The 15,619-nt window shown below is 44.5% G+C and overlaps 1 protein-coding gene across 1 annotated transcript in view; it reads left to right on the top strand.

Annotated features, from left to right (window-relative positions):
• Positions 1–13,431: 13,431 nt before the first annotated feature.
• LOC127318310 (putative protein phosphatase 2C 23) overlaps positions 13,432–15,619 on the top strand; it is a 50,604-nt gene continuing 48,416 nt past the window's right edge. Inside the window, exon 1 of the mRNA XM_071822083.1 lies at positions 13,432–14,066. Coding sequence (XP_071678184.1) covers positions 13,432–14,066 — 635 coding nt within the window. The remainder of the gene's footprint in view (positions 14,067–15,619) is intronic.

Raw genomic sequence — 15,619 nt, 5'->3', positions numbered from 1 at the left:
CTGCATGGCAGACACGTAAACATTAAATCCGAGCCTCGATCGGCTTTCAGGTTATCCTGTGAGTCGGCTCAAGGAGCCGATCCACCCATGGTTCGTATTGGATCTACGATAACATGGTGGTCCTGCTTGATCAATATTAAGTTAAATCAATCTACGACAGTCTAGGGTTTTACCACATAACCGGAACATCCTACACGTAATTGAGCCTGGCAGATACGAAAGATACTAGAAAACCAGCCCTAGACAAGGCCTAAAAACCAACATAGAGTTGATTCCCGGAACATCTCCTCTAGGATCAGCAAACCATCCCTTACGCACTACTGGATCATTCAACCCGTTTGCAAGGCCTAACCATATGGATATCAAACTAATCCTTGAAGAACAAGGAACAACCATAACAGATCGAATCTACTAAATAAAGACTAAGCCAGATGCTGCCCTTACACTTAAGATAGGTGCAAGGGCAGCTAGATGTCTAGGGGCAGCATAACTAAGCATACGTATTAGAAAAGTATCAACGCTAGCCCTAACACATCTATGATAATGGTGTTACTCGCCATCAACAAGGATTCAGTACGAGCAACACAAACAACGAATAAACAAGATGCTGCTCAGATCGCTAGATGCGATCTAGGCAGCATGGCGCTTACCTGGAAGAAACCCTCGAAACAAGGGGTGGCGATGCGCCTAGATTGGTTTGTTGCGAACGTGATCGTCCTCCTTTCTCAATAACCCTAGGTACATATTTATAGTCCGTGGACTTTCTACTTTTGGAATAAACCTAACTCCGTACGAACTAAACTCTATCTCTTAATTCTAAATCTACCATAATGTACAAATACACTGGCAATCTAGCCCAAACTCTCGTATGAGGCCGATTCAGAAATATTTTACGTGCATATCCTCTAAGCCCATCTCAATCACGGCCCATCTCCTAACTTGGTTAAAATCCGGCGATAACACCTCCATAGTAGGTGGCACCAAAATACCACTATCATTATAATCATCATAAATGGGAGGCAAAGTATCATCAAAGTAAATTTTCTCCTCCATGCTTGGGGAACTAAAAATATCATGCTCATCAAAACCAGCTTCCCCAAGCTTAAATTCTTCCATAGCATTAGCAATAATAGTGTTCAAAGAGTTCATGCTAATAACATTGCTACAACTATTTTGCAAACAAAGTTTCATGGGTTTTTTAATTCTCTCTTCAAACACATCATTTCCTAATTCAATATAAAGTTCATAAAGATCTCTAATTTTTTTGTTGTTTTCCATTAAGCCTAACTAGTGAAAATAAAAACAAGAAACAAAAAGATGCAATTGCAGGATCTAAAGGAAATAGCTTCGAGCACTCACACACCGGCAACAGTGCTAGGAAATAGCTTAGTAGTCGGAGGATGTGAATACCTTTTACCTTACCTCCCCGGCAACGGCGCCAGAAAATAGCTTGATGTCTACGCACGCTTCTATTCCTGTAGACAGTGTTGGGCCTCCAAGAGCAGAGGTTTGTAGAACAGCAGCAAGTTTCCCTTAAGTGGATCACCCAAGGTTTATCGAACTCAGGGAGGTAGAGGTCAAAGATATCCCTCTCAAGCAACCCTGCAATTAAGATACAAGAAGTCTCTTGTGTCCCCAACACATCTAATACACTTGTCAGATGTATAGGTGCACTAGTTCGGCGAAGAGATAGTAAGATGCAAGTGATATGGATGAATATGAGTGGTAGTAACAATCTGAAATAAATATGGCAGCAAGTAAACATGCAATAGAACGGTAAATAAACGGTGATTCGATATTTGGAAACAAGGCCTAGGGATCCTACTTTCACTAGTGGACACTCTCAACAATGATCACATAATAAAACTACTCTACACTCTCTTGTTGGATAACAAACACCATTCATTGTGTAGGGCTATAAAAGCACACCTCAAGCCGGAGTAAACAAGCTCCACAACATCCGGAGTTCATATTAAAGTAACCTCTAGAGTGCATAATAGACCATTGCAATTTAGACTGAGTACTAACATAACATACACACTGTCAACAATAGCTATGAAAGGGGGAATAGATCGCATAGATACTATCATAGTAATAGTTAACTTCATAATCTACAAGAGATTACAATCATAACCTACGCCAAGTACTACATGATGCACACACTGTCAACATTACATCATGGAGGAGGAATAGACTACTTTAATAACATCACTAGAGTAGCACATAGATTAATAGTGATACAAAGCTCATGATCACATAAAGATCACATGGGAGAGAGAGATGAACCACATAGCTACCGGTAGAGCCCTCAGCCTCGGGGGAGAACTACTCCCTCCTCATCATGGGAGACAGCAACGGCGATGAAGATGGCGGTGGTGTCGATGGAGATGACTCCGGGGGTAATTCCCCGTCCCGGTGGCGTGCCGGAACAGAGACTTCTGTCCCCCGAAGGCGGCGGCTCTGGAAGGTTTTCCGTATCGTGGCTTATCTCTTTAGGGTTTTCGCGACAGAGGCTTTAAGTAGGCGGAAGGGCAGCCTCGGAGGGGTCCTGGGGGACCCACACCATAGGGGGGCGCCCCCCTTGGCCGCGCCTCCAGGTGGGGTGGGGCCCCCTTGGCTCCCCTCTGGTCCCTCTTCGGTGCTCTGGAACCTTCCGTGGAAAATAGGACCCTGGGCGTTGATTTCGTCCGATTCCGAGAATATTTCCTTTGTAGGATTTCTGAAACCAAAAACAGCAGAAAATAGCAACTGGCTCTTCGGCATCTTGTTAATAGGTTAGTGCCAGAAAATGTGTATAAATGATGTAAAGTGTGTATAAAACATGTGAGTATCATCATAAAAGTAGCATGGAACATAAGAAATTATAGATACGTTTGAGACGTATCAAACCCTAGAATTGCTCACAAACTAAATCTTATGCTTCAATTATTGAACCTAAGATTAACCTAGTGTTAAATACTATAATTAAAACCATATGTGTGATCAACCACTTATCCTTATAATTAGACCAAACCATGATGAGAGTAGTATTTATATTTCAAGGTGTTATTAAATATAATCCCAGTGCTACCTTTGAAATATGGTTATAATAAAACCTACAAGACCTTAACAAGCAAGTGCTCACATAAAATTATGTGCAAGTGACAAATTCCTCAAATAGAAACCAAGCACTAAAAACAATCTATGAAATACTTTGAGTTCAAAGTATTAACTCTAACCATTCCAAAGGATTTGATTCATTAGAAAAAGGAAAGTAAAATGAGAATATAAACTCATGTCTAATTGCTATTTTGAATAAGTCACATGTATGCAAATTTAATCAAATATAAAAAACTTTCTTCAATTAGGAGAGTGGTGAAACAGTCATTGCACTACATCCTCATTTAAATAACATAACTGAGACACCTGCAAAAAAACAGAAATCAAATATGAATTTAATTTGGCAATAACAAAACAGAAAAAGAAAAGGAGGGGAAAAATCTTACCTAGCTTACCTGGCCGTGGCAGCCCACCAACAACCCACCAGTACAGCCCAAACCATGGCCCACCAAATCGCCTACGTACCCCTTCGCCAAAATATCCGGAGGAGCTCGTCCTCATCTCTTCTTCTCGCATGGAAAATAGCACGAAGCCGTGCTCGGCTTCTTCGTCTCGCTAGCGACCTCCCAGGGCTCGACTTCGTGACGAGGCACGCTCCGACGCCGTATAAAAGCTCCAGCACGAACAACTGCGTCGGATTCTTCCTCCTCTCCTAAATTTTCCCCATGCCCGAAACCCTAGCTGAGCCAGAATCCGACCATCGCCGCCGATGTAGACCTCCTCGAGCCACGCCATGGACACCATCGTGATCGCCGTCCTCGACATGCCCGTCCTACAAAAGGAATCGGGCGGAGGCATCCAGTAGCACTGCCGTCGAGCTCGTCTTCTCCGACAACGGGAGCAGGCGATTCCGGTGAACCAGACCTCCCCTGGCCACACCGTCAATGATGTGGACTAAGTCCTTGGATGTGCCCGATCTTCACGGATTTGGATGGGATTCGTGGGGGAGGTGGATGAACACGAAGAACATGGGTGGATGGCGGGGTGGATCGAAGATACAAACGCAACACACACACAACCGGTTGTTCTTCGTTGGCCCGATACACCAACCCAACGGAATTGCAAGAAAAAGACCCACAAGGAGTAGAATCCCTCACAAAAGGTTGGCAATAGCAATCGATAGGGTTCCAAAGAGGAAAAGAGTGCAAATAGATAGAATTGCAAAAGCAAAAGATCCAAAACACTAGAATTCCTAGAATGGAAGAGATCAATCGCCTAGAAGAGTAGATAACTTCGTAGATTCGTAGATCTAGAAGGGTTTCCCGCGGGAAGGAGCATAGCTCATGTTTTCTCTTACATCAATAGATGCAGTGTCCGGAGCCAGGATAACACACACCGGCTAAAGATGTAACGTACGAAGGAGCAAGTTCTTTTTTTCAGAGATACCGGAAGAAAAATATATTATTTTCGTCGACTAAAAGAGGCGTCATATGGAAGAAAATATCAATACTTATCGCCTCGTTAAATGGTTAACGCGACAAATCACTTCGTGAATATTTCTTTCGCTCGTTAAATGGTTAACCCGACAAATCACTTTGGAAATTGAATATTTCTATCGATGATTTTTTGCAAAAAATCAGTCAAAATTTGTAGAAAATAACTATTGTTTTTCTAAAATAATCTGAAAGAAAATGTAAAAAATAGCTGATCGGAGAGTTGTTCGTGGCACAAGGAGATGTGAAAAAAGAGAAATAACCAACGGAAACTGGTTAGAGGAACTAACCCTCAAGGGCAAAAGGGAAAGCAAAAAAAGAAATAGCAACCATCTACAGTAAAATCAGCATACGTGTCACCACTTGAATGGAGGAAAGCCTGCTACGGTCCTCAAAACGTTGTGGTGAGAGCAAACAAGGTTAGCTTTTATATATAGTATATATATTGTCTTATAGATAAAAAAAGGGATTTCTATTTTCGTGCCCTCGGTTCCTTAGTTGTGCTCAGTTTTCCCCAGCTCCTTAGTTTTTCCTCAGTTTTCCCCAAGACCTTGTCTGAAACCATCACAGATGCTGTAACGGCCGGTTGCCCGACGGTTGACCGTTATCTTCTGACTAGTGGGGCCACGTAGAGCCCGCAAAGACACGTCAGACCATCCATCTTTGTTTGACCGTAAGCATCGCTGTATCCCTGACCAAAACACGCACGAGTGGGGCTTCGGTATATCGAATGACAAGTGGGCCATGGCGCTGATACAAGGGGCAATACACGTGTAGAAATAGATTTTTAAACGGAGCTCTACAGCGATGGCACGGAGGAGGTGGCCTGCGGGGTGCCGAGATGAGATCGACGTCCACAAAGAACTGCATGAGGCGAGACCAGACGCATTAGATAGATATGAACTAGACGCGTTTAACCATGCAAAGAAGAGAAGAAATGGTCGACGACATCGACGACTACCTCAAAACTTTGACTGACCGTGTCCGACACGAACGCGAGCAATATAGAGAAAACTAGTGTCTCTCCTTTCTGGCGTGTATAGATGGGTGCTAGAAGAGTGTGGTGGCGAAGGGAAAGACCTCGCGGTGGTCTGTGGCGTCCATCATAGCGGGGCGGCGTGGCCGTGCCCACATCGGCGTGGATGCATGTTCGGCATTGGCATCAGCATGTACGTTCGGCATTGGCCTCGGCGGTATCTCTGGTGTGTCAGTGATCGAATGAGGGGACAGGATTGAGGGTGCATCCCGACGGTGACCTAGCAGTGGCATCGAGCATAGCCGTTCTGACCATGCCGATATCGGCATCGGCAAAGTTTGGAGGCTGTGGTGCTCGAATCAAGGAGGGATTTGTTTCCTGTACGCCAAAAGTGATTTGAAACAAGTTTCGTGTTGAAGGTTAGGTAACGAAAGTTTGTAACTAAGCCCAAAATTATACTAGCGCCATGGTGAGGTTTTTTTTGATAGAGCTATACGGTTGGGCCATCTTTTTTGACACTTTTTAGATAGGGTTCCTTGTTGTTACACGTATGGCATCATGTATGGCAAATTTGGGATCATTTGGAGATGTTCGAAAAAATCACTTTGCTTAAACGCATGCCGTTTCGTCTCTCTGAAACCAGCTTTTCTAACAAGGTGATTTATTCTACCTCCTCTAAATGACCTCAAATTTCATACAGCTGATCTTCTATACATAGATAGATAGATTGTTTCGTTTTTATATTTTTCGAACTTTTTATTTCCCTTTATAATATCCAAATGATTTTCAGGTCAAAACCTCGAAAAACAGCATCATGTATGGCATCATTTTCGCCATAAATTTCAAATTTTGTGAAACTTTCCCTTTTAGATATTCCTTGTTGTTATAGATATGGCATAATGTATGCCAAATTTGGTTAGGTCTCACTGAAACCAACTTTTGTAACAAGTTAGGTTTTTTCGACCTTCTCAAAAGGGATTTTTTCTACCTTCTCTAAATGACCTCAAAAATCATACAGACGATCTTCTATACAAAGATATGGCATAATGCATACTATGGAAAATGAAAACTTCAAGCAATATAAAGATATTTGGATGGAAAGCTTTACACGGCACCTCCCAGTGCTAGCTACTTTAGCTGGCAGACACATTCTGATTTCTTCTCAATGCCCGATGTGCAACATTTGTCCTGAAGATATTCATCACATGACATTTAAGTGTCAAAGAGCAAAACTACTTTGGCAATCGTTGGGGCTCCTTTCTATAATTAATCAACTCAGTCGTTTTAGTTGATCGATCGGGTTCGGTGGTCATTGAAGAAGTGCTCAGGAACCTAAAATATCGTACTACAATGGAGATACATGACTTGAAGGAGTTGATTTTGATTGGAGCTTGGTATATGTGGTGGCAACGGAGGGAATTTGTGGAAGGAGAATTTGTGGCTGCTCCAACGGAAATAACTTTCTCAATCTTGTAGCGCCACTTTCTTCTCTCTTCTCTTTTCTCTTTCTTCCACATAGAATAAAACCTACGAATGAGGGAACGCGCAAAGCTGGAACGAAACTAAGGGCATCTTCAATGCTACGACCCAAATAAACGTGTTGGGCCATCCGTTTTGATTTGTTTGGGTAGCCACGGACACTTGAACAGAGCTTTGCGTCCGCGTGTCCGTTTGACTCGCGCGCTGCGCCCACCGCGGTCAGATTTGAGTCGTGGCCATAGAAGTTGGTATTTGTCTTTAAATTCACTATAAAATATAAAAAATCATTAAAATATATAAATAAGTTTAAATGCTCAAGATTTATTACATAAGATTATTGTCGATGTATTCGATGAAAAAGTATTATTCAAATAAAAATGTAAAATGATACAAATGTCCTAGGCATTGTTTTCTTCGGGATTTTGTTTATTGTTGTTTTTTGCAGTATTGTTGCCAACATGCGCCCACATGTGCTCAACCAAATCAGCCTCGAGCTGGTTGTGTACCCGAATTTTGTGTTGCACATGGAGGATATCCTGGAATGATGCCGGACCACCTTGAGGAGTAACCAACTCTCCCTAGCTATCCCACTCATTATCAAACAATGAATCATCCTGCTCTAACTCAACAATCATGTAATGCATGATTACACAAACGGTCATCACCTCCCACGGAGTTTGCACACTCCAGGCTCTAGCAGGGTGTGACGATAGCCCAACGAGCTTGGAGGATGCCAAACGTCAGCTCGACATCTTTCTGGACTGTCTCTTGCTCTTTTGCAAACCTTGCCTCCTACTCTGAGTTGGGACGTCGGATTGTCTTCACGAGTGTAGCCCAAGGTGGATACATACCATCAGCAAGGTAGTACCCCTTGTTGTAGTGATGGTCATTGATCTCAAAATCCACATCATGGGACTAACCGTGCGCCAGCCTATCAAACACCGGAGAGCGCTGCAGCACATTAATGTCATTGTGTGAGTCAGCCATGCCAAAGAATGAGTGCCAAATCCATGTGTCATGTGAAGCAACAACTTCAAGAATCACTGTGCACCCCTCAGAATGGTCGGTGTACGTCCCCTGCCAACCAAAAGGGCAGTTTTTCCACTCCCAGTGCATGCAGTCTATGCTACCAAGCATCCCAGGAAACCCTCTAGAAGTGTTGATTGAAAACAGACGGGTTGTATCGTCTGCATTAGGTTGGCGCAGATATTGTTCTCCGAACACACCGATCACTACTCTGCAGAACCTGTACATCGCTTTCAAGCAGCTCAACTTGCTCATGCGTATGTACTCATCTACGAAATCATCGGCAACACCATATGCGAGCATCCTAATCGTTGACGTGCATTTCTGATAAGAAGAGAGGCCTACCTTACCAATTGCATCCACTTTGACGCAGAAGTAGCTGCCGTAGACCTTGACACCATCCATTATCCGGGTGAACAACGGTCTGGACATCCAAAAACAACGGCGAAACATGGCTGGCGTGAACAATGCCTTGCGGTAGAAGTAGTCGTTGAAGAGCATGTCGTGGCCGCGTTCTCTTTTGCGGTCCAAGGCTGCCGCTCGCCCCGGCATGGGCCCTCGGTACACGGCGATCTGCGCGACATTATGCCCGTGGATGGTCAACACAGCCTTCGTGAGAAAGTCGTCATCAGACTCCTCGTCTGACGACGTGTCGATGAAGTTCTTGAAGAAGAACCCGTCTTCGCTGTCCACCATGATCTTGAAATGGGACAAATTTTAGTTCGCTCATTTCATCGAACACCTCGCAGGCGGAGGCAATCCAATGCGTCCGTAGGGACCTGCATGCAATGCCCGTCCCGACCGACTTGCGGCCTGGAAGCACGGTGCACGAGAGCTCACCTCTGGCGGCAACGGCGAAGCTGCTGACGGCGAAAGGTCTCGCGACGGCGAGAGGACAACAGTGTCGGCAACAGTGTCGGTGATACGTCTCCGTCGTATCGATAATTTCTTATGTTCCATGCCACATTATTGATGATATCTACATGTTTTATGCACACTTTATGTCATATTCGTACATTTTCTGGAACTAACCTATTAACAAGATGCCGAAGTGCCAGTTGTTGTTTTCTGCTGTTTTTGGTTTCAGAAATCCTAGTAAGGAAATATTCTCGGAATTGGACGAAATCAACGCCCAGGGTCCTATTTTGCCACGAAGCTTCCAGAAGACCGAAGAGGAGACGAAGTGGGGCCACGAGGTGGCCAGACTACAGGGCGGCGCGGCCCAGGTCTTGGCCGCGCGGCCCTGTCATCTGGGCCCCTCGTGACGCCCCTTTACCTGCCCTTCCGCCTACAAATAGCCTTCGTCGCGAAACCCCCAGTACCGAGAGCCACGATACGGAAAACCTTCCAGAGACGCCGCCGCCGCCAATCCCATCTCGGGGGATTCAGGAGATCGCCTCCGGCACCCTGCCGGAGAGGGGAATCATCTCCCGGAGGACTCTACGCCGCCATGGTCGCCTCCGGAGTGATGTGTGAGTAGTCTACCCCTGGACTATGGGTCCATAGTAGTAGCTAGATGGTTGTCTTCTCCTCATTGTGCTTAATTGTCGGGTCTTGTGAGCTGCCGAACATGATCAAGATCATCTATCTGTAATTCTATATGTTGAGTTTGTTGGGATCCGATGAATAGAGAATACCATGTTATGTTGATTATCAATTTATATCTATGTGTTGTTTAAGATCTTGCATGCTCTCCGTTACTAGTAGATGCTCTGGCCAAGTAGATGCTCGTAACTCCAAGAGGGAGTATTTATGCTCGATAGTGGGTTCATGTCTCCGTGAATCTGGGGAAGTGACAGAAATCTCTAAGATTATGGATGTGCTGTTGCCACTAGGGATAAAACATTGGTGCTATGTTCGAGGATGTAGCTACTGATTACATTACGCGCAATACTTAATGCAATTGTCTGTTGTTAGCAACTTAATACTGGAGGGGGTTCGGATGATAACCTGAAGGTGGACTTTTTAGGCATAGATGCATGCTGGATAGCGGTCTATGTACTTTGTCGTAATGCCCAATTAAATCTCACAATACTCATCATAATATGTATGTGCATGGTCATGCCCTCTTTATTTGTCAATTGCCCAACTGTAATTTGTTCACCCAACATGCTGTTTATCTTATGGGAGAGACACCTCTAGTGAACTGTGGACCCCGGTCCAATTCTCTTTACTGAAATACAATCTACTGCAATACTGTTCTACTGTTTTCTGCAAACAATCATCATCCACACTATACATCTAATCCTTTATTACAGCAAGCCGGTGAGATTGACAACCTCGCTGTTTCGTTGGGGCAAAGTACTTGGTTTGTGTTGTGCAGGTTCCACGTTGGCGCCGGAATCCCTGGTGTTGCGCCGCACTACATCTCGCCGCCATCAACCTTCAACGTGCTTCTTGGCTCCTACTGGTTCGATAAACCTTGGTTTCATACTGAGGGAAAACTTGCCGCTGTACGCATCACACCTTCCTCTTGGGGTTCCCAACGGACGCGTGCTGTACGCGTATCAAGCTCTTTTACTGGCGCCATTGCCGGGGAGATCAAGACACGCTGCAAGGGGAGTCTCCACATCCCAATCTCTTTACTTTGTTTTTTGTCTTGCTTAGTTTTATTTACTACTTTGTTTGCTGCAAAAAATCAAAATACAAAAAAATTAGTTGCTAGTTTTACTTTATTTGCTATCTTGTTTGCTATATCAAAAACACAAAAAAAAATTAGTTACTTGCATTTACTTTATCTAGTTTGCTTTATTTACTGTCTTGCACTCTATATTAAAAATACAAAAAAAATTAGTTACTTTTATTACCATGTCTAGCTCTGAACCTGTTACTTCTTCGCCTAAAGAATTAGTCTTCACTTTTAAACAAGGGGATGAGGAGAGTTTTAAGGATGCTTGGTCTATAATTTTTACTTCTTATCGTAAAACTGAACCTCAAAAGACTCTAAGTTTGCTCCTTAGTAATTTTTATTTTGGTCTAATGATTCGCTATAGATATGCTTTGGATGCTTTAGTGGGAGGAGATTTCCTTCATAGCAATGGGGATCAAGCTTTTAATGCCATAAAGAAGTTGGTTGCATCACATGATTCAGCTAATAACTTTGATTCAGCCCTCATTAGCATTTATAATAGATTAAATAATCTCGAGATAAGTACATCTCGCTTGGATGACAACTATCGCTATGTTCGTAATCGTCTTGAACAAGTTTTAGTGAACTCTGAACCTTCATTATGGGATCCTACTGTTAAAATTGTTATCGGTGATCAAACTCTTCATGCCAATTGTGATATTATGTCTGAATTTTGCCTTATACCTGAGAGCATTTAAAAAATCTTTGAAACTTTGGGGAGTTGATGAAGGAGGAGAAGAAATAACTCTCATTGATAACTCTGTTATAATTCCTAAGGGAATAGCCGCAGGTGTGCATACAACCATTCTTGGAAGAACAATATCCATTGATTATCTTGTTATTGAATGTGTAGGGACAGGAAAAATCACACTCTGCTGAAACTATTGGGAGCAGTCATAGATGTGGGAGAAGGCACCCTGGAATTCACCTCTACACCGGGGGGGAATCATATATTTCCTAAATCAAAGAGAAAGAAAAACAACAAGAAAGGTAAGGGTAAAGCCCAAGATAAGGTTGATGCACCATCTCTTGATAATACTTGATACACACTTTCTGCGCCTAGCTGAAAGGCGTTAAAGAAAAGCGCTTATGGGAGACAACCCATGTTTTTACTACAGTACTTTGTTTTTATTTTGTGTCTTGGAAGTTGTTTACTACTGTAGCAACCTCTCCTTATCTTAGTTTAGTGTTTTGTTATGCCAAGTAAAGTCGTTGATAGTAAAGTTCATACTAGATTTGGATTACTGCGCAGAAACAGATTTCTTTGCTGTCACGAATCTGGGCAAAATTCTCTGCAGGTAACTCAGAAAATTATTCCAATTTACGTGAGTGATCCTCAGATATGTACGCAACTTTCATTCAATTTGAGCATTTTCATTTGAGCAAGTCTGGTGCCTCGATAAAATTCGTCAATACAAACTGTTCTGTTTTGACAGATTCTGCCTTTTATTTCGCATTGCCTGTTTTGTTATGTTCGATGGATATTTTGATTCCATTGACTTTCAGCAGCTTTGTGCAATATCCAGAAGTGTTAAGAATGATTATGTCACCTCTAAACATGTATATTTTGATTGTGCACTAACCCTCTAATGAGTTGTTCTAAGTTTGGTGTGGAGGAAGTTTTCAAGGATCAAGAGAGGGAGATGATACAACATGATCAAGGAGAGTGAAAGCTCTAAGCTTGGGGATGCCCCGGTGGTTCACCCCTGCATATATCAAGAAGACTCAAGCGTCTAAGCTTGGGGATGCCCAAGGCATCCCCTTCTTAATCGACAACATTATCAGGTTCCTCCCCTGAAACTATATTTTTATTCCATCACATCTTATGTGCTTTGCTTGGAGCGTCGGTTTGTTTTTGTTTTTTATTTTTGTTTGAATAAAATGGATCCTAGCATTCTTTGTGTGGGAGAGAGACACGCTCCGCTGTAGCATATGAACAAGTATGTCCTTAGGCTCTACTCATAGTATTCATGGCGAAGTTTCTTCTTCCTTAAATTGTTATATGGTTGGAATTGGAAAATGATACATGTAGTAATTGCTAAAATGTCTTGGATAATATGATACTTGGCAATTGTTGTGCTCATGTTTAAGCTCTTGCATCATATGCTTTGCACCTATTAATGAAGAAATACATAGAGCATGCATCTTAATGCAAACTGGACTAAGTGGACACGGTATGTGATAGAACCGGGACGCCCACGTATATTTAGGCCATCACTGCAGCCTTTTGGTCCCAGGATTTTTTTTAAAAAAACTAGGTCCCAGGTTTAGGGGTCTTACTAATCTATGAATGTAGCAAACTCATTTTTTGTGTTATCTCAAAAAAAAAACTCATTTTTTGTGTATGTAAATTATGTTGATGATGAACTAGCGATGATTGTAGTGTAAAATCTTCCACGAAACTATTGTTTCAAATATACAGTTTAGATTTTCAGGATCTGCTGTGGCGCAAGGTATCTCGTATTGGAAAACATTTTTCCAGCTTCCTGATCTGAAATATTCGTGTTAGGCTTCTGGATTATTTGTTAGAGAGTTGCTTATATTCATAGCACGGATACCGCATTGGACTTAGTTTAGTTCCAGTTTCCCCGTACGTGACCATATCGTATACTGAGTACTTTAGATTTCAGACTCGGAAAAGGAACACCTCAAAACCTAAACGTGCTGCAGTCGATCTGCGCGTAACGGATTCACCAGGTTTTCGACTTGAGGCGAGTATATATATATATGCAGCGGCCAGGACTCCAGGAGAGCGATCACGAAGAGGAAGAGGAGGAAGGCCGGCCACAATGGAGAAGCTGGAGCAGATCCAGCAAACCCTGAGCGAGATCGACGATCGAACCCCCGACGCCCTCCGCGTCGCATTCAGCCTCGGCCACCGCGTCTCGCCTGCGCCAGCACCCGGAGAGGAAGACCGCGTCGCTAGCTTCGCCGCCTCCGTGCTGCCGCCGCCACCACTGGTTTCAGAACTCCATGAAGTGCCTCTCGCATCGACTGCCTCCGAGGACGACGCGACGAATAAGGTGCTGAGGATGGAGTGGGCTTCCTGCTATCTACCGGACCACGACGAAGACGCACACTTCGGGCACGACGAGGCCGGCGTCCTCGGCGTGGCGGACGGCGTGGGATCGTACCGCAATCGCGGCGTGGACGCAGCCGCGTTCTCACGAGGGCTCATGACGAGCGCCTTCATGCACGTCCTGGAGATCGAGCCCGGCATGGCCGTCTGCCCATACACGCTGCTGGAGCGGGCGTACGACGAGACGGTCGTGTCCGCCGAGTCCGGGGCCTCCACCGCCGTCATCCTCTCGCTCGCCGGCGCGACGCTCAAGTGGGCGTACATCGGAGACAGCGCCTTCGCCGTGCTCCGGGGCGGCAAGATCGTGCACCGTTCGCGGGCGCAGCAAAGCCACTTCAACTGCCCGTTCCAGATCAGTGCCGGCGGGAAGGGGGACAGCGTCGCGAAAGCGGACGTCGGCGAGATGCCTAAATGACCTACACCAATAGCTCTCCTTTACATGCCATGACTCTGCCCTGCTAAACACCAGTGACCTCACCGTCGCCAATCACAAAGAGAAAGTTCTGGCCAGCTGTATTCTGTGTTCCGTTTGTTAGTTGTTGTTAGTCTGATGGAAGGGATGTGGTAGGGCAATGCAGCCTTCCCTTCCGTTGTCACATAATTTCTAGCGACATGACGGTCGTAAGGAGCCACTGTGGCACCCCAGTTAACATACACATGGTCCCTAATTGCTAACAAACACTCCTGACCCAACCACTCAATCAGGTTTCAGAACTGAACATCAGGCTGCAAAAGAAAAAGAAACGCGTGCAAAACCTGGGATCTGATTCTCCTGGGAACCGGATCAAGCCAACAACCAGCTGGGCTAGGATCGATTGTGAGAAAACTACAGGAAACACAGTACTTGTGGCTAAGTTCTACGGAAAAAGAATCTACTGAAAAACGAGAACGACAGGTTAAATGAATAAAAACAGCGAGCTGGCGCATCGGCGACGGAACGACGACGTCGGCCACAGATCGGTGGCGCTGAGTTGTTCGTGACATGCTAAGGTGAAAACGAAGACGCAGAGGCCTCCCAGTGTGCTCGTACGCGAGTAGGTGTGCGGAACAAGATCAGCTAGTGCCATGGACCTGCGTGTGCTAATTAACTATATATGGGATCCCAAACAAAACGGAAGAAACAACTGACCCATCCCGTCCAAAGCATTCATCCATGCCGCCGCCACCTCGTCCTCGTCTATGACGGAGACCGCACACTCCCCACGGGACACCCTCATGCATGCGTCCAAGTCACCTGATGGATAAACCAAAAAGTAGAGATCCAATCAGCAGCAATAAGTACACACCCGCTCAAGGAGAAAGATAGGGCATGACAAGATCTGGCATACCTCCTCTCCGATCCGAGAAATGAAGTCGGTAGAATGACCTGGTGGCGGTGACCGAATCGACGATGAAGTCAGCATGCCGAAGATTGAGTCGACAGAGTGCCCTCTCTCCTCTCCTCTCCTCTCCTCTCCGAGCAAGAGTCAAAGTCTAAGTCACACGCGACGCACGCGTAAGATCCACCCCTCCCAGTATATATAGAGCTAATTGGTTGAAAGAAGGGTAGGTTCGAATTTTGAGGGAGTGAAATTAGGCCGGAATTATCAATATGTGTTTCTAAGCATGGATGGCTGAGATGCGTACTACTCCCACGGATCGATGAGGTGGCACTTGAGAAACCAAACCTTCCGTATCTACTGAGGTGAGGAAATCATGGGCAGTCCAATTTGCAGGAAAGGCAAGAGCGTTGATTGAGGATGGACGCATATATTTCTAGCGGATGGAAGAAGTCCTTGTGAGCGATGTATATGGTTAACTGAGTAATAATGGATTGGTAAATACATGCTTCCTTCATTGCCTCACAAGGGAGAGAGAGAAAATTATTCTGATTCGATTGCTTCTTTATTTCTTTGGTA

The sequence above is a fragment of the Lolium perenne genome, chromosome 6 (assembly GCF_019359855.2).
Source record: "Lolium perenne isolate Kyuss_39 chromosome 6, Kyuss_2.0, whole genome shotgun sequence".
Lineage (NCBI taxonomy): Eukaryota > Viridiplantae > Streptophyta > Magnoliopsida > Poales > Poaceae > Lolium > Lolium perenne.
This window is presented reverse-complemented; position numbering and strand designations above follow the sequence as displayed.